Source organism: Anser cygnoides, chromosome 26, assembly GCF_040182565.1.
Source record: "Anser cygnoides isolate HZ-2024a breed goose chromosome 26, Taihu_goose_T2T_genome, whole genome shotgun sequence".
Classification (NCBI taxonomy): Eukaryota; Metazoa; Chordata; class Aves; order Anseriformes; family Anatidae; genus Anser; species Anser cygnoides.
This window is the reverse complement of record NC_089898.1, coordinates 2,356,957-2,376,133: the sequence shown is the minus strand read 5'-3', so window position 1 is coordinate 2,376,133 and position 19,177 is coordinate 2,356,957. Positions and strand designations below refer to the sequence as shown.

The window sequence follows — 19,177 nt, the reverse complement described above, 5'->3', positions numbered from 1 at the left end:
GAGAAGGTGCAGCGGGGAGGCTCTCGTGGTGCCGTGGCACGGCAGCAGCCTCCAGTCCCCAGCCCATCGCTCCGTACCTGCGTCCCGCGGCACCCACCCCGCCTCTGTAACAGCCCGGTGTTTTCGCCCCCCAACCCTTCCTTTTTCGACAGAAATGTTTTGGCTGAAGTTTCAAAACCACCCGAGTGTCATCATTGCCTCCGCCCCGCTGGCGTGGACCCCTAACCTAGATAGCTAACGAAAGAGGCAGATAGGCAAATCGCGTGTGCCAGCAACGCCTAAGCCAGGCAGGTGTCGTTGCCGGCTGGAAATCCACCCAGCAGGGCCTCCCTCGCTTGGAACAGGGCGGCCTGGTGCTGGGAATCCTGTCCTGGTGCTGGGAATCCTGTCCCGGTGCTGGGAATTTTGTCCTGGTGCGGGGAATTTCGTCCCTTGTCTTCCAGGAGGGAGGCACGCCGAGCCGAGCGGCGCGGGTTGTTCAGTGCAGCGCTTTGTCCCTGCTGCTTTCGTGCTCCTAGATTAAAAAATTTTGCAAAGAGCCAAACACCGAGGTGATTTATGTTTATTTTGCTTACTTAATAACCCTATAGCATGTCCTTCCCTGGGGCACTAGGGTGTAACAGGCGAGCATTAATTTAAATTACAGCCATGCCCGATATTTATTTTTCAATATATTTTTATGGTGGCCTTCCCCATTTATAGCGATCGAGAAAAAAATAAAGCAGGGCCACGCCGAGCAGTCATCGCTGCCTAATGATCCCAAAAGCTATTGGGGTAAATTCTTGGGGGTGCTGACCCCACAAAGCTACAGGGATGCTGTCTGGAGACGTGTCCCCTCGAACTGTCCCTCTAAGAAAACAGTGTCGTGGCATGGTGCTGGGGTAAAAACAGGTGGTTTTGGGGCTTGTACAGCATCAAGCAGGTGCACATGGTGGTTGTGCAGCACCGAGCTGCCCAGATTTGGGTTTTCCTCGCCATCCTCGCCTTCGTGCGGCGAGGAGCATCAGGTCCATCTCCTGCCCTCTGCACGCACGAAAAGCGAAGCAGGGGGTGGTTAGGAGCCAGGTTAGGTTAGGAGCCAGTAGGATTCATGTGAAAGCAACCCAAAATGTGAACGGGACCTGGGATGGGAAACACTCGGGTCTGGGAGTGCCGGGAGCTCGCTGGGCTCTGCCCTTCTCCTTCATGGATGTCCTCGATGGATGAGGGTTTCTCTTCCGTGCTCTCCATTAGAAAGCTCGGAGCAGGATGAGCCCGAGCATTTCTGGGGGCTGGGATGAGAGCGATCCCACCCTGCTCGTGTTGGGGTCAGCAGGGATCGTGCACCGGGAAAAACCCCAAAAGGGGCAGGTTTCCGTGCAGGGACGCGGTGAGACTGATCCGCACCAGGCTTCGGCTATCACCGCATTTTCTACCGCTGCTCCCAAGCCTCTGGTCTGCTAGCAGGAGGCTGGATTCGCCACCCGGGTGGCTCTGCCCTTCCCTCGCTGCTCCCCCGTGCTCCCGAGAGCCAATTCATCAATCCCGACCTCATTACGAAGATCACAGGAAGGCAGAACAACAAATCTGGGCTCCTGGCTGTGCCGGCTTTGAAGCCGCCGTGTCCCCCGCAAGTGAGCAGCGCAGGAGGCACCCTGCTTGTTTGGGGATTAAATTCCCCACTTGGCTAATTGTCGGTTAATGAGAGCAGCACAGCCGGCACCCCCGTGGGACGTGACCCCCCCCCGGCACCCGGCTGAGCCCCTCACCCCCACCCCGGTGTCCCCGAGGTCCCCAAGGTCCCCGGGGTGCGCTCTGGGGCAGCCGGGAGCGCCCCAACCCCGCTCTGCAGCTCAGCCCCGGGTCCCATCCGTCCCATCCCAGCCCCGCTCTGCTGCTCAGCCCCGGGTCCCATCCGTCATCTGTTTGTGCTGGTCCCCTGCCAGCGATTGTGCCGATTCCCACACCCACTTTCCATAACCCTCCGTCCTCGCCCGGGCGAATCGCTGGCGCGCTCGCCACCCAGCCCTTTCCCCTCCTCTCCGATGGGATCAGACACGTTCGGGAGAGGGGGAAGAAAGGGAATAGAAAAAAAAAAAAAAAAAAAAAGATCAAGAGGAAAACAAAATGTGACTCACTGCCTCCTTAATTTGTATTTATTTATCCCCTCCGCCCTGCGCTTCGGCGTGCAGCAGGCAGCACCGAGGGCCGGCCCGGGGAGGCTCAGTGCATTGCCTCCAAGGGCGCTGGGAATGGGGGGAAGCATTTTCACCACCCTGTTGAGCAAGGAAAAGGGGCCAGAGGGGAGCTGCTGGCGCAGAAATTCTGCGGCACCGATTTTGGAGGCTGTCCGTGTGGGGCGGGCTTCCCAGAGCAGCTCGGCACCGCGCGGCACGGACGGGCGGGTGGAAATGTCCCTGTCCCTGTCGGGGGGGAAAGAGAGAAAGAAAAATATCAAATGGTGTCATTAGGAACTGCTAATGCTCTCATAAAAGGGCATTAATAAAGCCGGCAGCTCAGCAGCATCCATTAGCTCGGCTCGTGGCGGGGATCTTCGGAGGGGAGGCTTCGCGCCGACCCCACCAGCCTCTCCTGCGGCTCAGGGCAGCCCCCTGCCAACGTGCCCCCTTGCCTTTAAAATAGCTGTTTACTGTACATATATATATATATATTTAAATAAAAAAAAAGGCAGGGTTTACAGTGCTTGTCCCTACTTTCTCCCGCCCGCCCTCTTCCTGTTCTCTCCTCTTAAAAGGAGCTTTATCCTTTGACTCTCCCACCCCCGGGGCTAGCGAGAACCCACTGCGTCTCGGGGCGAGCAGGAACCCACATTAGCAGGCAGGGAAACAGGGAGGAGGCCCGGCCTCTCCCGATAAGCCCTCGGCAAAGCCAGGAATAGCAGCGAGGTCCCCGCACGGGAGCAGCCCTACCCGGCACAGAAAAACCCTCAGCCTTCGCCTTTGAAGAAGAGGGGGGGGAGCTGGCGACGCGCCCGGCTCGGTTTTGGGGCGCGCTGCTCGGGTTTCGGGGCACTCGCGCGTCTGGGTAGGGAGAGCAGCCGGAGAAGCCCCGGGTGCTTCTCTCCCGGCACCCAAGGGACCCAGCGCTGCCCAAAACCACCGTCAGCATCGCTGGGATGTTTTCGGCTCTGGCTGCCGGGATGCCGAGCGAGGGCCGGGGACCGAGCGCGTTTGGCTTCCAGGTGAACCTTTGCCGTGCCACACGCAGCCCGGCGGCCCCGCAGCAGTGACTCAGTGAAAAGCAGCCGTGGAGAAGGGCAAAGCTTTGATCCCAAAACGCCGGGGAGCCGGCCATGTTCCCCACGTGCACTTTTGCTTGCAGTTATCTGATGCATCTTTTTTTTTTTATGATTATTATTATTTTATTTTTTTTTTCTTCTGGGTAATAACTCCCAGGGCAGGTTGGGACGGAGGAGCCCTGGCAGCGGCGTGTGTGTGGGCAGGACTGGAATAACGGGTGCAGTCAGACGAGGATTTACGAGCGCTGGCAGCGGCGCTGGGAGGTGGGGGCCAGCTGGGAATAGCAGTGGGTGCAGCAGGTCAGGGGTGAGGCGGCTCAGCAGGGGCAGGATGCGGCCGGCGTGGCTCCCTTCCCATTAATTCAGACCCCTCGGCCACCCTGCATCACCCCCCTCCCCAAATAACCTTCCCCTCGCACCCCGCTGAGGATGCTCGACAGGAGAAGTTCGCTTGCTGATGGGTTTTGTGAGCAAAACACTTGAAATTTCCCCAAATAAAGCCCTGGGATGAGGCGGGTGGAGCCGGGGGGGGCGCAGGAGGGCTTCGTCCCCCCACGTCCTCTTCCTGGGGGGGTCGGAAGCGCTTCACCTCCCTCCTCATGTCGTTCCAGGGCACGGACCTGAGGACGGGGGACCTCAAAGGGCGCGTGCTGACGGGTGAGTGGGATGGGGTCTGCTGTCACCTGGGGTGGGCACAGCCAGGGGGACGCACCGGTGCCAGCCCCGCTCTCCTGGGGGCGGTTTGGATAAGCCGAGGAGCTGCAGGTGCTGGGTACCACTCACCTTGGGACTCGGGGCAGCGATGGAGAGCCCCAGAGGAGGATGGAGAGCATCGCAGAGGGCTCACGGTGGTGATCGGGGAGAGCTTCACCTCCTCACCAAGCCACAGGAGGTGGTGGCTTTGCTGGGGGTGCCCCGTGGGGACAGGCACAGCTGGACACAAGGCACAAGCACGAGGGGGCCTGCAGAGCGCAGCCGAGCTGTGGTTAGCTGGGGGCTGGCTGAAACAGGAGCCACCTCTTCAGGGCTTTTTTTTTTTTTTTTAGAGGCAAAAGTGGTTAAAAAACTCCCCAGCTGCTGGAAGAGCTCCAAACCAGTGAAAAAAATAAAAAATTTTAAAAAGGGAGGGGGGGGGGGATCAAAAGGAAAAACCCCAGATAAAAGCAGGTGAATCCCAACAACGTCTGTGACGTTGCACGAACAAAGGCTTTGGGTTCAACACGGGCCAGATGCAGCAATGCAGCTCACACCCCAGCAGGCCATATCCCGGGGGGGTCACAGCACGGGGGTGTGGGGAGAGGGGCCAGGAGGAGCTCAGCCTCTTGTCCACCCTCGTCACATCCTCCGTGTGCCCTCAGCCTCCGACCCAATGGAGGGGACAGCGGCTGGTGACAACGCGCCAACGTGCCGCCTCCACATCTGGGCAGCTGTGCGCTCTGGCTCCCATCTGGGATGCGTTAGGGGTTGTGAAGGGGACTTGCTCCCGTGCAAAGCGAGCAGATAACCCCAGACTCCCTCGCCTCAACCCCAAGAGCATCCTCCTGTAGCCAAAACCTGCTGCGAGAGGACTTCAAGAGCCGGCCGTGCCCCATCGAGCCGACGTGGGGCTGGCGACCACCCGGGTCCCCCAGCCCCATAGGGCAAACCTGAGCTCTCCCCCCAGCCCCTGCTGGGACACGCAGGATGGGTGCTGGTCACATTGGGGTTTGGGGGGGCTCACAGCCTTGAAGGGGGTGGTGGCCCAGCTCAGCACCAAGCTCATCTGTTTGCTTTCTCATCCCCAGACTACGTGCGCCCCACGCCCCCGCCTCGCAGCGGGTACCACCGCTACCAGCTCCGCCTGTACGAGCAGCCGGCCGGCCAGCACATCACCCTGGGCCCTGAGGAGCTGCTCTCGCTGGGTAAGGAGCAAATCGTGCCCCCGGCGGCCCTTCTTCAGGTGCTGCCTTCGGGATTTTTGTCCCTAACACCGCGTGCTTGGGTGTGCCCGGGGTGCTGGGGATGCTCGTGTTTGGTGCGCTCTGAGGAGTGGGATGAGGCTGGGGTGGGATGTCCTCGTGGGGTGGCAGGAATGCCTGGCAAGGCATCTGGAAATCACCTGGCTAGCGGGATCGGAAGCAGGGGGAGGTCTTGGCAGCTGTGAAATCGGGGCGCGTCCTCCCCAGCGCATCCCCGAGCTGCTGGAGTTTCGTCACCGCCGGAGCGCACAGATAGGGATCAGGACCGGAGAGGTTTAGCAAGGGATTGCTCAAAGGGCCCTGACACAACGCCTGCCAACTCCCAGCTGCTGCGGAGCAAGGACACGTCCCGAAATGGTGCACGGCAAGGATGGGGACAAGGGGGTAAAAGAGGTGATTCTTGTGCCTTGGGACACGATGGTGCCACGTCCTCCTCTGCTTCACCCTACAGCTTGTGGTGGTCCACGGGATGCCCACCATAGGCACGGAGCCGTGCTGCAAACCACAAACCAGCAGCTCCTTCCCCAAAGTGCACGAGCAGAGCCATCGCTCGAGCACGGGGCACTGTGGCTCACAAGGGAAATGTCAAAACTTTCCCACCCAGGACCACCCGAGCAGTTCCATAGGCAGGGCAGGTCGGTGCACCAGCCTCGTGTACCCCTGTGCTGCCTTAAGCAGGTCCTGGAGGAGACCCCAAAAATCCGCCTGGTGTGGGGCCGTGTCTAGCGGAGTCTGCTGCTGCCTGGGTTTATTTCTGCCCCTCGGTTCATTTTCCCGACTCATTAACTCTGCTCCTTAATGACATGCACTGAAGGCACCCCGTTGCCAGCGGAGCGGTCGGAGGAGCCGGCTCTGCCCCGCTCACCCTGGCCACGCACCCACGTCCCCACCACGGGGTGCTGGGGCTGGGACACCCATGAATACACCGGAGGAGGTTTGTGCTGCAGCACCTGATGCGTGAGCGTCGCAGTTTGTCAGCCAGCTGTGGCTCTCTGCAGCCTGTTAGCTCAGCAGCTGGCCGAAGGTTATCCTCATCCTCTTCGCTGCTGCGCCACCAGCTTGGCCAGCCCCGTGCACTCAGCTGGACCGAACCCAGTGCCCTCTGGCAGCCCCTCCTAGAGCGTGGGCACCCAGAGAGCAGGGCTGGGGTCCGAAAAGAGCCAGCACAGGACTGGGTTTTGGTGTCCCGAGGGTTTTAACTACATCCATCCCCAGGGATGCGGAGGAATGAACACTGATTTACCCACCTGCGCGGCGGCTCTCGCGCAGTGGCGTGGAGGCAGCACCTCGGGGAGAAGTGCGAGCATCTTTGGGTGCACGTGAAAATAAGGAGGGAGGGCCTGATCCCGGCAGGCTGTGGCCAAGATGCTCAACAAGCTCCTCCGCTGCTCCGCCTTGGTCCTCTCCTTCGGTACCCGTGGTATGGGGTGCCCGGGTTCTCCTGGTGGGAGACGCTGCCGGCACAGCTCGCAGCCTGGCTCTGGGCTTTTCACCTCGCTCGGCCTTTGGGCAGCCCCTCTTGTTGCTTTACTTGGGTCCTGATTCCCCTTTTGTCGCTTTATTTGGGTCCTGAGCCAGGTGGCAGCGCCACCTCCAGCGAAGATGGTGGCACCCATGGTCACCTCGGCACCACCCCAGGGACGGCGAGGTGTCCAAAACTGGCACACGCAGTGGGCGCGGCGAGCGGCGCTGGCCCCTCCACCCTGCAGCCATCCTGCACTGTCTGCCTGTCCCTGTCCCTCCGGAGGTTTGTCCCTGGGTAGAGCCCGCTCAGGGAGAAGGAGAAGCACCACGAGAGCATCTCCCTCGCCACCCACCTGGGGGAAATCTCCCTCCTCCAGCCCCCACCGCCGCCAGCATGGTGCGCGTTCGGAGAGGGCACCGGGCGGCGATGGGACGCGCCCTTTGCTGGAGGCAGCAGCCAGGAGGGTGCTGGAGGCGCTCGGCGGAGGCACGGAGAGGCCGGAGCCTCCAGAAGAGGGCACTAAACCCTGACCTCCACGTGCAGCCTCCTGCTCCAGCCCAGCTGCGCGCTCTCCCGAGCCGTGGGAAATGAAGAAGCGAGGGGGAATCAGGAGCACTAAAAATAAAACGCTGCTCCTTCAGCCCTCCAGACGACTTCGAAGGCAAGCGGCTCGCGGGGAGAACGGGGGGAGGCTCCACAGCCCGAGGGTGCAAAGGGCGTCGGGGCGCACGTGTGGCCGTGCAGACGCCAGGATGGTCGGACAGACGGGCGGAATAAAGCAGCTTGTTTCATCGGGAAGAGCGCCCTGATCCTTCCCAAGTGTTCCCGATCAATCCCTCTTGCTGTGAAACCCCGGGCAAAGGGCTGAACCCTCCTGGAGCCTCATTTCCCCCGCCCCCAGAGCCTGATCCATTCCTGGGGAAATCACTTTCCAGCCGTGCAACCACTGGGCACCAGCTCCGGTCCTGCTCGGGGGCACCAAAGGTGGCCCCGGCGCCGTGCCAGCAGCACGAAGGTTTTCCTCCCCGCGCAGCGAGGAGCTCGCTCCACTTCCCCCCCCCCACCCCCCTCCAAGCCCAAAGGTTTACAGCCGCCTTTGTATTTTCACGAGATGGGAGATAATAGCTTGTGGTCTGCCAAATGTCAGAGCCACTCATCAGATCCAGAGGCGTCGGCGCTCGCTTCGAGCTCTCAATCCGGCGGCTCAGCCCCGGCTGCCCGCTGCACCCCGCCGGGGGAAACTCCCTTCTGCGGGGGGAATTCAGCGTCCAGCGAGACCGAGCGAAGAAAGGCAGCCGCAAAAAAGGGGCTCCGGAGCCAGCTTTTGGCCTTTTTCCTGATTTTCCTGCTCCCTCCATCCTTGGCCACCGGCAGGGCAAGCGCTGAGCCGTGGGGCGCGTTGCAGGGATCCTTTTCGCCCATGCGCATCCCACGGGAGGATGGAGCCCCCTTCGTTTTCCACCCCTTTTCCTTCCCTTCTGGGACACGCTTAATTAGGGTGAGATCTCGAGGTTTAATTGCACCTGCTGGCCGGTGCCGTGGCTCCCTCTGCTTCCACCAAGCTCTGCCGAGAGGTGCGCAGGCGGCCGGGCCGTGCGGCTTCCCGCTTCCCTGCCGGGCCGCTGCAGCGTGCCAGCTTTTATTTGGGGTTTCTCGGCATTTCCAGGCCCTGCAGCAGTTCTCAGGCCCTCATTAGCGGCCCGGCGCTGTCATCAGAGAAACACCTGAAGCACCAGAGCCGGCTTTGCCCCGGGGCAGAAGCTCCCTTTGCTGGGCGCAGCCGTGCCGTGCCGCGGTGCCAGCTGCCCACCGGTCCCGGTGCGCACGGGGCGAAGCTCCCCAGCACCCCAAAACCTCCTCCTGCCCCAGAAGGGCCTTTGGCAAGGCAGGTGCACCGAAGAGAGGTGTTTGAGAACGAGATGTCACCTCCGCTGTGTCCCTGCTGAATTATTTGGGGACGGGGACGAGGGGGGAGCCCATCTAGCCGCCCCCCCCCCCTTGCTTAATTTTGGGGCCACGGTTTCGTTTCGGGGCCACGGCACTGACTCATGAGCCGACCTCGTGCACCTCCGATCCGCCCGGCCGGAAAATCGAGTCGGGCCGGGCGCTGGCGGGGAAAAGGAGCCGTCGGGCACATCCCCGGTGAGGAAAGCAAGAGGCCGCGCCGTGCGCCGGGATGCCGGCACCACGGGGAGCTCGGAAATCACTGGGGCTTGGGGTTGGGGCTGGAAAATGAGGAGGGAGCAACCTGAGGATGAGGAGGAGGAGGAGGAGGAGGAGGAGGACGAACGTCTGGCCCCGGCTGAAGTCGCCAGGTGTTGGTTCATGGCGAAGAAGCAGCCAGCAGCCTCCCGCCCACCTCCGCTGGGACATCATTAATCTTTGGCAGCGCTAATCTCTGGGGGAGAGCGGCCCTGCTGACGAGGAGGAGAAATTACGGACCCCAAATGCCCGAGGCTGAGCACCCAGCTCATTTTGGGGGTACAGCTGAGCAGGGGTGCCATAGAACTGTCCCGTGCAGCCATCACCCGTGGGGCCAGAGGGTCCCTGTGCCTCAGTTTCCCCACCCCAGGCACTGGGGTGTCAGCCGGGCGCTCCGCACTCCTCCTCCTCCTCCTCCTCCTCCTCCTCCGGCGAGCGCTGCGATAAGGGCAAAGCCCGATGATATAATCCTCCAGGAAATGAGCTTGAAAGTGGACCAAGCCGCGGATGAAATGTCTTATTGTTTGGGCAGGGAGGGGACGGTGGCCCCGCGACCTCGGCCCCGCGCTCGCCCCGCTGACTCACGGCTCCCAGTGCCGCCGAGCCACTGGGACCAGTAGGAGCAGCGGTGCCCTTTGGGACGGGGACATCGCTCCGTGCCCTGTGCGTCGGGGTGGGATGGGATGCCTGATTTTGGGATGCTGGGTTTGGGGAGGGGGATGCGGGGCCGGCAGCCACCTGGGGAAGCCCCCAGCACGTCTGCCCCTCACGGGCTGGTTGCGTTTGGGGATTTTCTTGAGGACACCCCGGGAGGGATGGGCACAACCGGTGCGAGCACAGGTAGGAAAGTAGGTCAGGAAAAACCCTCGTCCCGCGCGCCTCGCCGCCTGCGGCCCTGCAGTAACTCTGCCTGGTCCCAGCTGCTTTCATCCGCGCCCCTTGGGGGGGGCTCGTAAGCATTAATTAAAGCCGCCAGCCCCCCTGGGAGGGGGGAGCGACCGTGTCTCGCTCTCGCCCCCGTCCCACAGGGCACCGACCGCGCTCCCACTTGGGCTTTCCGAGGGCTTTGAAATCCCGCAGATGAAAGGCGCCCGCTGAGGTGGGGGCAGCGGGATCACCGCAGGGACCCCCCGAGAGACCCCTTCCCGTGCTCACCGGGACCCCAGAGGAGGTTGAAGGGGGGGATTCAGGCACCAAAGTGAGTGGTTTCCCTCCTTTGGAAGGGTGCTGTGTGGGGACGGTGCGCCCAGGCCTGACGGCTGTGCCGGAGGGCATCTGGGACCCCCACCCTGATGTGTCCCAGCGTCTCCTCCTCGCCAGCCTGCCAGGGTGCAGGATCCGGCCCGAGCACCCCGTGACTCCGTCCTGGGTGCTGCAGCCACGTCCCCTTGCTGGCCCAGGAGGCTGCAGCACGCAGGGTGGTGTAAAACAGAAAGGCAGAGCCCGGCAGGGGCTTTTTTTGGCCGGAGGCTGACTCACGGTGTGGTGGGGGGCACGCGGGGGGAGCCGGGCTCCACCAGCACCCCGTGGCCCTGAGCCATCGCCACGGATGATGAAGCAGCCGGGGTTTTGCTCAGCACTTTTTTCGCAAGAGAGAAGAGGAGGGGGGGGGACGGTTTGCACCAGCCGGGGCTGCGATGTGAGGGCGGAGAAGCGCGACCCGTCTGCGCCGTGACATTAAAGAGCGGTGCCAGGAAGGGGAGAGGAGAGGAGGGCGGGTTTCGGATAAACAACGGGGCTGTTCTCCTGCCGCAGCACCGCGGCCGTGGCCCTTCAGATGTCCCCAAGTGAGGGGGTCCCCAAGCGAGGGGGCATCACGAGCCGCTCCGGTGCTGCTGTCCACAAGGGCTGAGCACCCCTGGGAGCAGGAATTGAGGACTGAGGGTCTTTGGATTCCACCCCCCAGGCAGCAAAACTTGGGGTCAGGGTTGGGGAAAAAGAGTTTCTCCGCTCCCAACCCTTCAGGAGCAGCAGCAGCAGCTCGGCGCATGCCGGCGAGGGGCCGGGGGATGTCCTGCTCTCTCCCCCGCGAGGGCGGCCGGGGATTTCCAAGCACCCCGGGGTGGGCTTGGAGGAAGCGGTGGGAAGGTCTGCTCCAAAGGTCGGCAGGAAGCCAGCGGGGGCGGAGGGGGGGGGGACAAGAAGCATTTGCATCCCCCCCCCCCACCCCGGGGATGCTCGGGGCTGGGCTCCCCACCGGCTGCAGCACCCAAGGGTGCCCGGCGGGCGGTGGGGAGCAGCAGCCGCAGTTTGCAGGATGTGGTCGGGCCGAGCAGCAGCCGGCGCGGGGCACGCGGCGCACAGCCCCATCACCACGTCTGCAGCCGGGAGCAGGATCCGGCCCTGCTCACCCCTCTCCCTCTCTCCGCCAGGTGCCTGGGCGATGGAGAGCTTCGTGGAGAGGTTTCGCCTCGGCTCCCCCGTGGCCTCGACGCAGTTCCTCACCAAGCACCACGAGGATTAGCAGGGGTGGTTCAGCAATCCCTGGCCGGCATCGCCATGCGCTCAGCCCAGGGTGAGACCCTGGAAGCCCTGGGGTTGCTCCCAGCAGCTGCCCGAATTTCCACCGGCCTGCATTCACAAGCAGAAAGCCCAGCTCCCTCCTCCTCCAGGAACCTCCTCCAGAACCTCCTCCAGAACCTCCTCCAGAACCTCTTTTCCCTCTGCTCCACACCAGTGTGGGGTTTCTGGTGCACCCCGAGCGTGTCCCAGCTCACCCAGCTCTCAGCTTTGCTGCCTGTGGCTCATAAAATAAAAAATACGGATGGAGTGCACTGGGATGCTCCTTGCTGCCGTGGGGGGCATGGCACGGCGTGCCTTGGGGGGGGGCAGGAGCTGGGCAAAACACGTGGCCAAATCCATCCCACGGGGCGCTTCCCACCTTTTCCCGACTGCGGCATCTCCGTGCCCATCGGAGTTTTTGCCCAGCATCTCCCGTGCCTGCTGCCTGGCACAACCCAAGCACCCAGCCCAGGACCCTGCAGCTTTTGGGGGCTGCCAGGACGGCCACGTGTGCTTGGTGGCACCGTGGTGGCCCTGGGGTGGCACCTTGGGATCCCCGGCCGGCTCCATCCCGGCCCTGCCCGCGCTCTCGCGCACCGCCTCAGCCAGCTTCTCTTGGAAAGCAAAACCGAAATTAAAGCCGTAAATCCGAGGCGCTCTGCCGACTGGCCACTTAGCCGGACCTCCCCTTTAATTAGCTCTTTAATTAGGCTTTCAGCTGAGGCTCGGGGTTTCTCCAAGGCGGGGATCGCCCACCTGCACGTCCTCCTCGCAGCGACGAGGCTGGGTTTGTGCGGCCGGGGCCGGGGCAGCGAGGCCACCCCGGGGCCAGATGTAGGAGCACTTTGAGCTCTGCACGACCCCAGGGGGACACTTTGAAGGCGGGGAAACTGAGGCAGGGAAGTGACTCGCTCATGGCTGTGCAGAGGGGAGGAAGCACCCCCGAGGGCTGGCAGCGCTCGGAGAGGATGGTGATGGATCCCATGCTGGATCCGGCTCGGTCCCGGAGCAAACTGCCCCAATCCCATGCTCCCCGGGGGACACGATGCTGCGAGAGCTGCTTTCACCTTTTTTTAGAGGAGGGCTCAAACGTGGCTGGGACTTTCCCTGCAGCAGGAAGAGGCTGCTTGCCCCACGGAGGCCGAATCACGCCGCGGTCCCGCACGGGGCCGGTAAGGGCTGCGAGGTGCCTGCGGGTGCTGAGCATCTCCCGTTTGTCCCGGTGCCGCCCCGTAGCAGGACTCAGGGCCGGTGGCACCAGCTCTGCCCCAGGCACACGCCGCTGGGGGAAGCTGCAGGGCAGGAGAGCAACAAAAAAAGGAAGCCGGGTTAACACACCACAGCCCAGGAAAAAAATACAAAACACGCTGCCCTGCTTGCCATCAGCCAGCTAAAATTAGCAGCAGAGGAAATGACACTTCGAGATGTCATGGAAGTCTGCTAAAGTTGGATTTCTCCTTCTCTTTTTTATATTTACCCGCCGCTGAGGGTGTAATTGGGCCGTTAGGTTAATGCAGAGGGACCGGTGTAAATGAAAGGTCACGCTTTGTTGACATCCTGCAGTCAAACTATAGTCATCCTTCCCTCCCTGCCTTTAATTCCTTGTGGCTGGAGTGTTTATTTTTGGTGGAGCGGGAGAGAAAAGCGATCGGATGTTTATCCTTCTAGGAAATTATCGCCATCATTCTTGGGTTTAATTTGAGCTGGAGATGAGAGCTGGGAGCGCGCCTGGGGCGAGCGCCGGGCAGGTGCTCAAAGTCCCCCACGTGTGCCACCAGCTGGGCCTCGGTGGGGAGGGGGACGGGAACGGGGGTGAGATGGGGACGGGGAAAGGGATGGGGTGGGTTAAAGGATGGGGATGGGGATGGGTGGGGATGGGATGGGATGGGGACGGGATGGGAAGGGGATGAGATGTGGATGGGATGGGAACAGGGATGGGGATGGGGATGGGGATGGGTGGGGATGGGGATGGGATGGGGACGGGAATGGGAAGGGGATGGGGATGGGATGGGATGGGGATGGGATGGGGATGGGGATGGGGATGGGATGGGGATGGGATGGGGATGGGGATGGGGATGGGATGGGGATGGGATGGGGATGGGAACAGGGATGGGGATGGGGATGGGGATGGGAACAGGGATGGGGATGGGGACGGGAATGGGGATGGGGATGGGGATGGGGATGGGGATGGGGATGGAGATGGGTGGGGATGGGGATGGGGACGGGAATGGGGATGGGGATGTGGATGGGAACAGGGATGGGGATGGGGATGGGGATGGGGATGGGGACGGGAATGGGAAGGGGATGAGATGTGGATGGGATGGGAACGGGGATGGGGATGGGAACAGGGATGGGGATGGGGATGGGGATGGGGATGGGGATGGGGATGGGAATGGGGATGGGGATGGGGATGGGGACAGGGATGGAGATGGGTGGGGATGGGAACGGGGATAGGGATGGGATGGGGACAGGGATAGGGACAGGGATGGGGATGGAAACAGGGATGGGATGGGGACAAGATGGTGACAGGGATGGGGATGGAATGGGGACAGGGATGGGGACAGAATGGAGACAGGGATGGGAAAAGGGATGGGGATGGAGATGATGGGGGTGGGGATGGGATGGGGATGGAAACGGGGATAGGAACGAGATGGGGACAGGGATGAGGATGGAAACGGGTGAGGACAGGGGCAGGATGGGGACAGGGATGGGGACAGGAATGGAGCATGTCTAAGGGGACAGGGATGGGCACAGAGGTGAGGAAAGGGACGGGGATGGGGACAGTCCTCAGAGGGCAGGACCAAGACGTGGAGGCCGCCTTGCACGAAGCCACGCATGCGGCACCGAGCGCACCACGGGGCAGCAACATCGGCCAGCCCGTGACCACAAACTCTCACTGGGATGTGTGCGAGGCCTTCATGGCGTGGAAAATATTAATTGTGGTTTTTTTGTTCGCTTTTCGATAATTTACAAAGAAAGAAAGAAAGAAAAAAAAGGAAGCCGCACGCAGTCACTTTGCGCTGGTCCCACCCCCTTTATCTCTCCTTCCATTCGCTCACCGTTGGTGCAAGAGAGAAAAGAGAAGCTGAGTCTCTCGCTGCCTAAATGTAGAAAGTTTTGCTTCTAAATCAGTTTGTGATGGAAAGGAAATACGTCACGTCCCTGGGGAAGTGGCTGGTTTTCGGCAGCCACAAGCCCAGCGCCGAGCGCTGCAATGGAACAGGCGGCACTGAAATAGCTCCGCGCCGTGTTATTGTCACCGATATCATTTTTTTCTCTGTCTACGTGTGTCATTTTTAGCATCCAGAGGAAGTTTTATTTGTATTTGTTAGCCCGACTTTCCACTGCCGGGGCTTGTCATTTTTTTTTTCTCTTCTGTGGGTCCAAGGCAGGCGGGGGGATGAGAAAACAACACCGGGGGAGCCATGGGCTTGGTGCGACCTGGAGCCCGCGGCACCGCCGGCCTCTCTCGGTGGCGTACCTGGGGGGACAAAACACCACCATCTCTGGGAGAACACAATCCTTTTGGGGGGGTTTGGGGGTCACAGCAGTGATCCAAGAGCCCTGGATTTAATAGTTGCCCCGTGGAGGCCGCCACGGCGTGGTAGAGGCTCCCGTGGCGTCTCCAGCCTCTTCCCGGAGCGAAGCCACGGGGCAGGCGAGGGAGAGGAAAGTTTGGGGTTTGGGATGGGCGAGGGGAAAGCTGCCTGCTCCTCCTGCAAGCGACGGCAGCTCCCGGCAGCGCACGTGGGGGTGTTTCTTTCCCAAACTGGGCTGGAGGCCAGAGGAAGCCTGCGCTAAGCGCAAGCCCCGAGTCAACAGGGTAATAATTACCTATTCCGAACGATTATCGGAATAATTACTGTAATGAGAAGGATCTCAGCCCCTGGCTCGAGGGGAGGCAGCCCTGGGTCCCATCCCCTGAAGCAGAGCGGGAGGGGAGTCCCCTCTCCAGGCAGCAGCTGGTGGGACCGTGCCGGGAAAAGGCAGATTTAGGGGCAGGGGACAGGGAGGAGCAGGGATGGGGACACCTCTGTCACCCCCCGGCCTTGGCGGCCCGTGGGGACAGGGTGGGACCACGCCAGATTTTGGGGAGCGGAGCGCTGCCGGCTTCCCCTCGCGCAGGCAACTTGCACAAGAAGGGATTAGCAGGATCAGGTGCTGATGATCTAAGTGCGTAACTATATCAACCCGCGAATTAATTAATGATATCTCGCGCCGCGTAATGGCCCTATCTGCGGAGCTCACGCGCCCGGTGAATTAAGCCCTGCTGCACCCCCCCCGGGGATATAGGTCACGATTATTTGCTGGTGGGGAAGCCGCGGCACGGGGATAAACAACGCCGCCCGTTTCGGGTGCCCGAGCAGGAGGCTGTCCGGGGGTGCTGAGCAGCGGCACCCGAGTGCTCCGGATCGGTGCCGTGGGGTGGTGGGGCACCCAAGGGTGGGATGCTCCCGTGCCAGTGCAAACCAGTCTCCAGCACTGCTGAGGTGTGGGGAAATGAAGAATGAGGCTGATACCCTGAGACGTCTCCATTGCAGCCCTCCCATTCAAAGGGGCAAATTCCTGAATCCCTTTTTTTTTTTTTTAATAGGATTTTAAAACCCGTAATATGAAAAACTTAATTATTTTGGCTGAAATAATTCCCGGTAAGAAATGCTGATGGGGAAAACAGCACGGTGAAAGCTCCCAGGTGAAACAGTGAGGGCTTTACAACGTTACCGCTGTCCGGGGGCAGGTGGGGGCACACGGGGACACCTCGGCCCCCCCCTACAACTCCTCCCTGTTCCCTTTGGATGCAGCAGCAGCAAACCTGGAGGGATGCCGGGCAGGAGGCATCCAGCGCAGCCTCTGCCTTGGGAGAAGGTTTGCTGGCTGTGCTTCGGAGATTCCTAATTCATCTTTTCCCCCTTGCTTTCGCAGAGCATTTGAAGGGCAAGCAGCAGGAAGGGGACGACCCCCAGCGCTCCGCATCGTGCCGTGGATACACGAAGACCCCCCCAGCCCTGTGCACCCACCCCCCCCCTCCCCAGTGCCCGTGTGGGTGCTCGGCTTCGCCCGTGGCCCCGAGGTGCCGGATGCGGTGACCGGCAGCCGGGGCGGGCCCTGAGAACGGCAGCCAGGGCCGTGCAGGAATTTAGGGCTCCTGAAGCAATAGGGGAAGGCGGGCGAGGCGCGGACGGGGCCACGTCCCTACCCCTGCGTGCCGCGCCAGCACCCGGAGGTGCCAGCAGGGGCACGCAGGCCGGTCGTGGCACGATGCTTTTATTAATTAGCGATAATGACTAATATTTATTAGGCCTCCAAACTGCAGCGTGGCAGCGGGGGAGCTTCGTGGGGCTGCCTGCAGGCCCAACCCAGTCCCCTTTGCTCGGCTCGGGGTCCCCACTCCTGCTTCCTCCTGCTCAGAAGAGGGACCCCCAGCCCCAAAATTACAGATCCAGGCCCCTGCCCTGCCCGGGGTGTTTATGGGGCACCCCACAGCTTTCTGGCCACGAGCAGGAGCCGACCCCAGACCGGAGCTGCTGGTTTCACCCCCTGCACCCACACCAAAACCGGCGCTGCCGCCGGCACAGACAGGAGAGGGGAGGTCTGCAGCTCCGTGCCCATCTCCTCAACCGCATCGAGAGCCAGCCAAAACCCTCACCAGATAAGCACAACCTGCCCCACGGGGTAAGAAAACGGGGAAATTGGAGCAGCACTGCCCGGGCACCGTGAAAGCTCCTTGCAGAGCACCCCCGGGCATGCGTCCGGAGCAGGGGAGCTCCGAGCGGCTTCAGACCTCGCCGAGCGGGCCGGATCCTTCCCAGCACCTCCTCCTGCCCCTCTGGGGCCACGCCGGGTGCCCGGCGCTGCCCTGTTTACGCCCGGCTGTCTGCGGGGTGAGGCAGATGCCTCTCGGGGTTTGCATCCCGCGAGAGGCGTGGTGGGAGCCGCGGGCTCGCCCGCTCCGGCAGCGCGGGCGCGGGGCAGTTTCAGCCCGCAGCCCCCGGCCTGCCCTCACTTGTCGGCACCGACTGGCTTCTCATCCCCTCCTCGCAGCCCGCAGGTCCTCAGCTAACCCGATATTTCCTCATTGCTAGGAAATGGCTAATTCCCCCCGGGCTGGTTTCAATGGATGTGAAGATACCTCGCCTTTGGCCTCCTACCAGTTTCTCCTCCAGTGGCTAGACCAAAGGCAGCGCGGCTCTCGGGAGCAGCACTTTCCCAGGCTTGGCTTTCGCTGGCCGGGAGGATGTCCACCCCCTTGCACGGCATCCTGAGCTCGGCACCCGCCCGGCCTCGTCCCAGATGTCGGGCTCTGGATTCGCTCCCGTGCCGCGTTCACACGAGGTCCAGCATTTCACCCAGCACCACGGTCGGGTGCGGTGGATGCAGAACCTCTGCTGTGCTTTGACGCTGCCCCGATTCGGGAACCATCCTCATCTCCCAGGTCTTGTGTCACGGCCCGGTTCTCAGAGCCGAAACGCAGCATCCATTTCCTCTTCTGTTTCCTAGTTTCATGTTAGAAGGGGAAAAAAAAAAAAAACACATGCTGGCAGCTCCCCACAAATCCCCCTCGCTGGTGCCACGGCGCCCTTGGAGCACTGCCCGGTCACGCAGGGATCCCTGGCCGTGGGCACAAATCTGGGGCTCGTGCTCACCTGGTAATATCGGGGTGAAAACCCCTGGCCCTGCAGCCCCATCCCACCAGCCCTGCGTGTTGCTACCACCCCAGGCCCTCTTTCTGCCTTGCAAACCCCTCGTTCCCGGCGGTGCCGCTCCCTCGGGGCCGCTTTGCGCTCTGGACCTACTGCCCCGTTTTCCTGCTAATCGCCCCGGCCCCTTATCTCCGGGTCGCACTGCGCCGGCCGCCACCGCTATTGTTCCCCCGCCGCGCTCTGGATAATAACAGGAAAGCCCTCCGGGCTCGCACTTGGCTGACCCAGAGCTTGGGGCTGCCCGGGGCAGCGTGCGGCCGCGCTCGGGGTGCCCTGCACCTGCCCGTCGCCACCGGGGCCTCCGGAGCGCATCGGAGTCCCGTGGTGCCCTTTTGGGGTGATGCAAGGGGTGAGATGGGGATGGGGACGGTGGCGGTGAGGAGGTTTGGGGGTGCAGGCAGAGCCGTCGCCAGCAGCACCCGGTGGTGCTGCCGCGGGTGCCGGAGCTTCCCTGGCTTCCAGCGGCTCCCAGTGCTGCCACCTTCAGGGACCGGCCCCGGCCACCCAGCCCCCATCTCCCTGGATGGGGTGCCCAGGGATGTGCTGGGTGCCCAGGGCTGCACCGGGCTGGGTTTCTCCGGCTGCCCCAGGCTTGTTTGGGGTGGGTTTCCATCTCTCTTCCACCTCGGGGACCTTCCCCCCCTCTAAATTTTTTGATGTGGCTGCTGCGCAGGGCGAGGCAGGGCTGATTTTTTTCCCCCTTGCCACAGGGAAACTGAGGCAGGGAAGGGCTCCTACAGAACTCCCCCTCCTCCTGGTGCACCCCAAATACCTCTCTACCTGTTTCCCCCCACCAGAGCTCAAGCTGAGCCAGCTGGACCCCTCGGGACCAGCACAGCACTCAGCAGCGTCCCGGGGTGCCAAATCCTGCCCTCGGGGTCCCCTCGCCCCCCCCCAGAGGAGGAGGGATGAGGGAGACGTGTGCCTCATTTGCCATGCATAGTTCAGTGCAAGTGTTTCTGAATCTTTCCGGAGGAGGAGGGTGTGTAGTTTTCACAGGCAAATCAGGAAAAACCGAGGCGAGCTGGGAGCCCGCGTTGTGGAAGGACGCGGACGGTGCTGGGAGGGTGTTGGTGCTGGGTCAGGAAAGCTGCCCGGCAGTTTCTCCTGG

General features: G+C 62.2%; 1 protein-coding gene across 5 annotated transcripts in view; it reads left to right on the top strand.

The window, feature by feature from the left end:
- Positions 1-11,637, top strand: part of PEBP4 (phosphatidylethanolamine binding protein 4) — a 64,046-nt gene extending 52,409 nt beyond the window's left edge. For all 5 annotated transcript variants that reach the window (XM_066983586.1, XM_048045789.2, XM_048045783.2 and 2 more), the window contains exons 5-7: positions 3,850-3,895; positions 5,023-5,139; positions 11,236-11,637. In XM_066983586.1, coding sequence (XP_066839687.1) covers positions 3,850-3,895; positions 5,023-5,139; positions 11,236-11,327 — 255 coding nt within the window. In that variant the 3' untranslated portion in view covers positions 11,328-11,637. The remainder of the gene's footprint in view (positions 1-3,849; positions 3,896-5,022; positions 5,140-11,235) is intronic.
- The last annotated feature ends 7,540 nt before the right edge of the window (positions 11,638-19,177 follow it).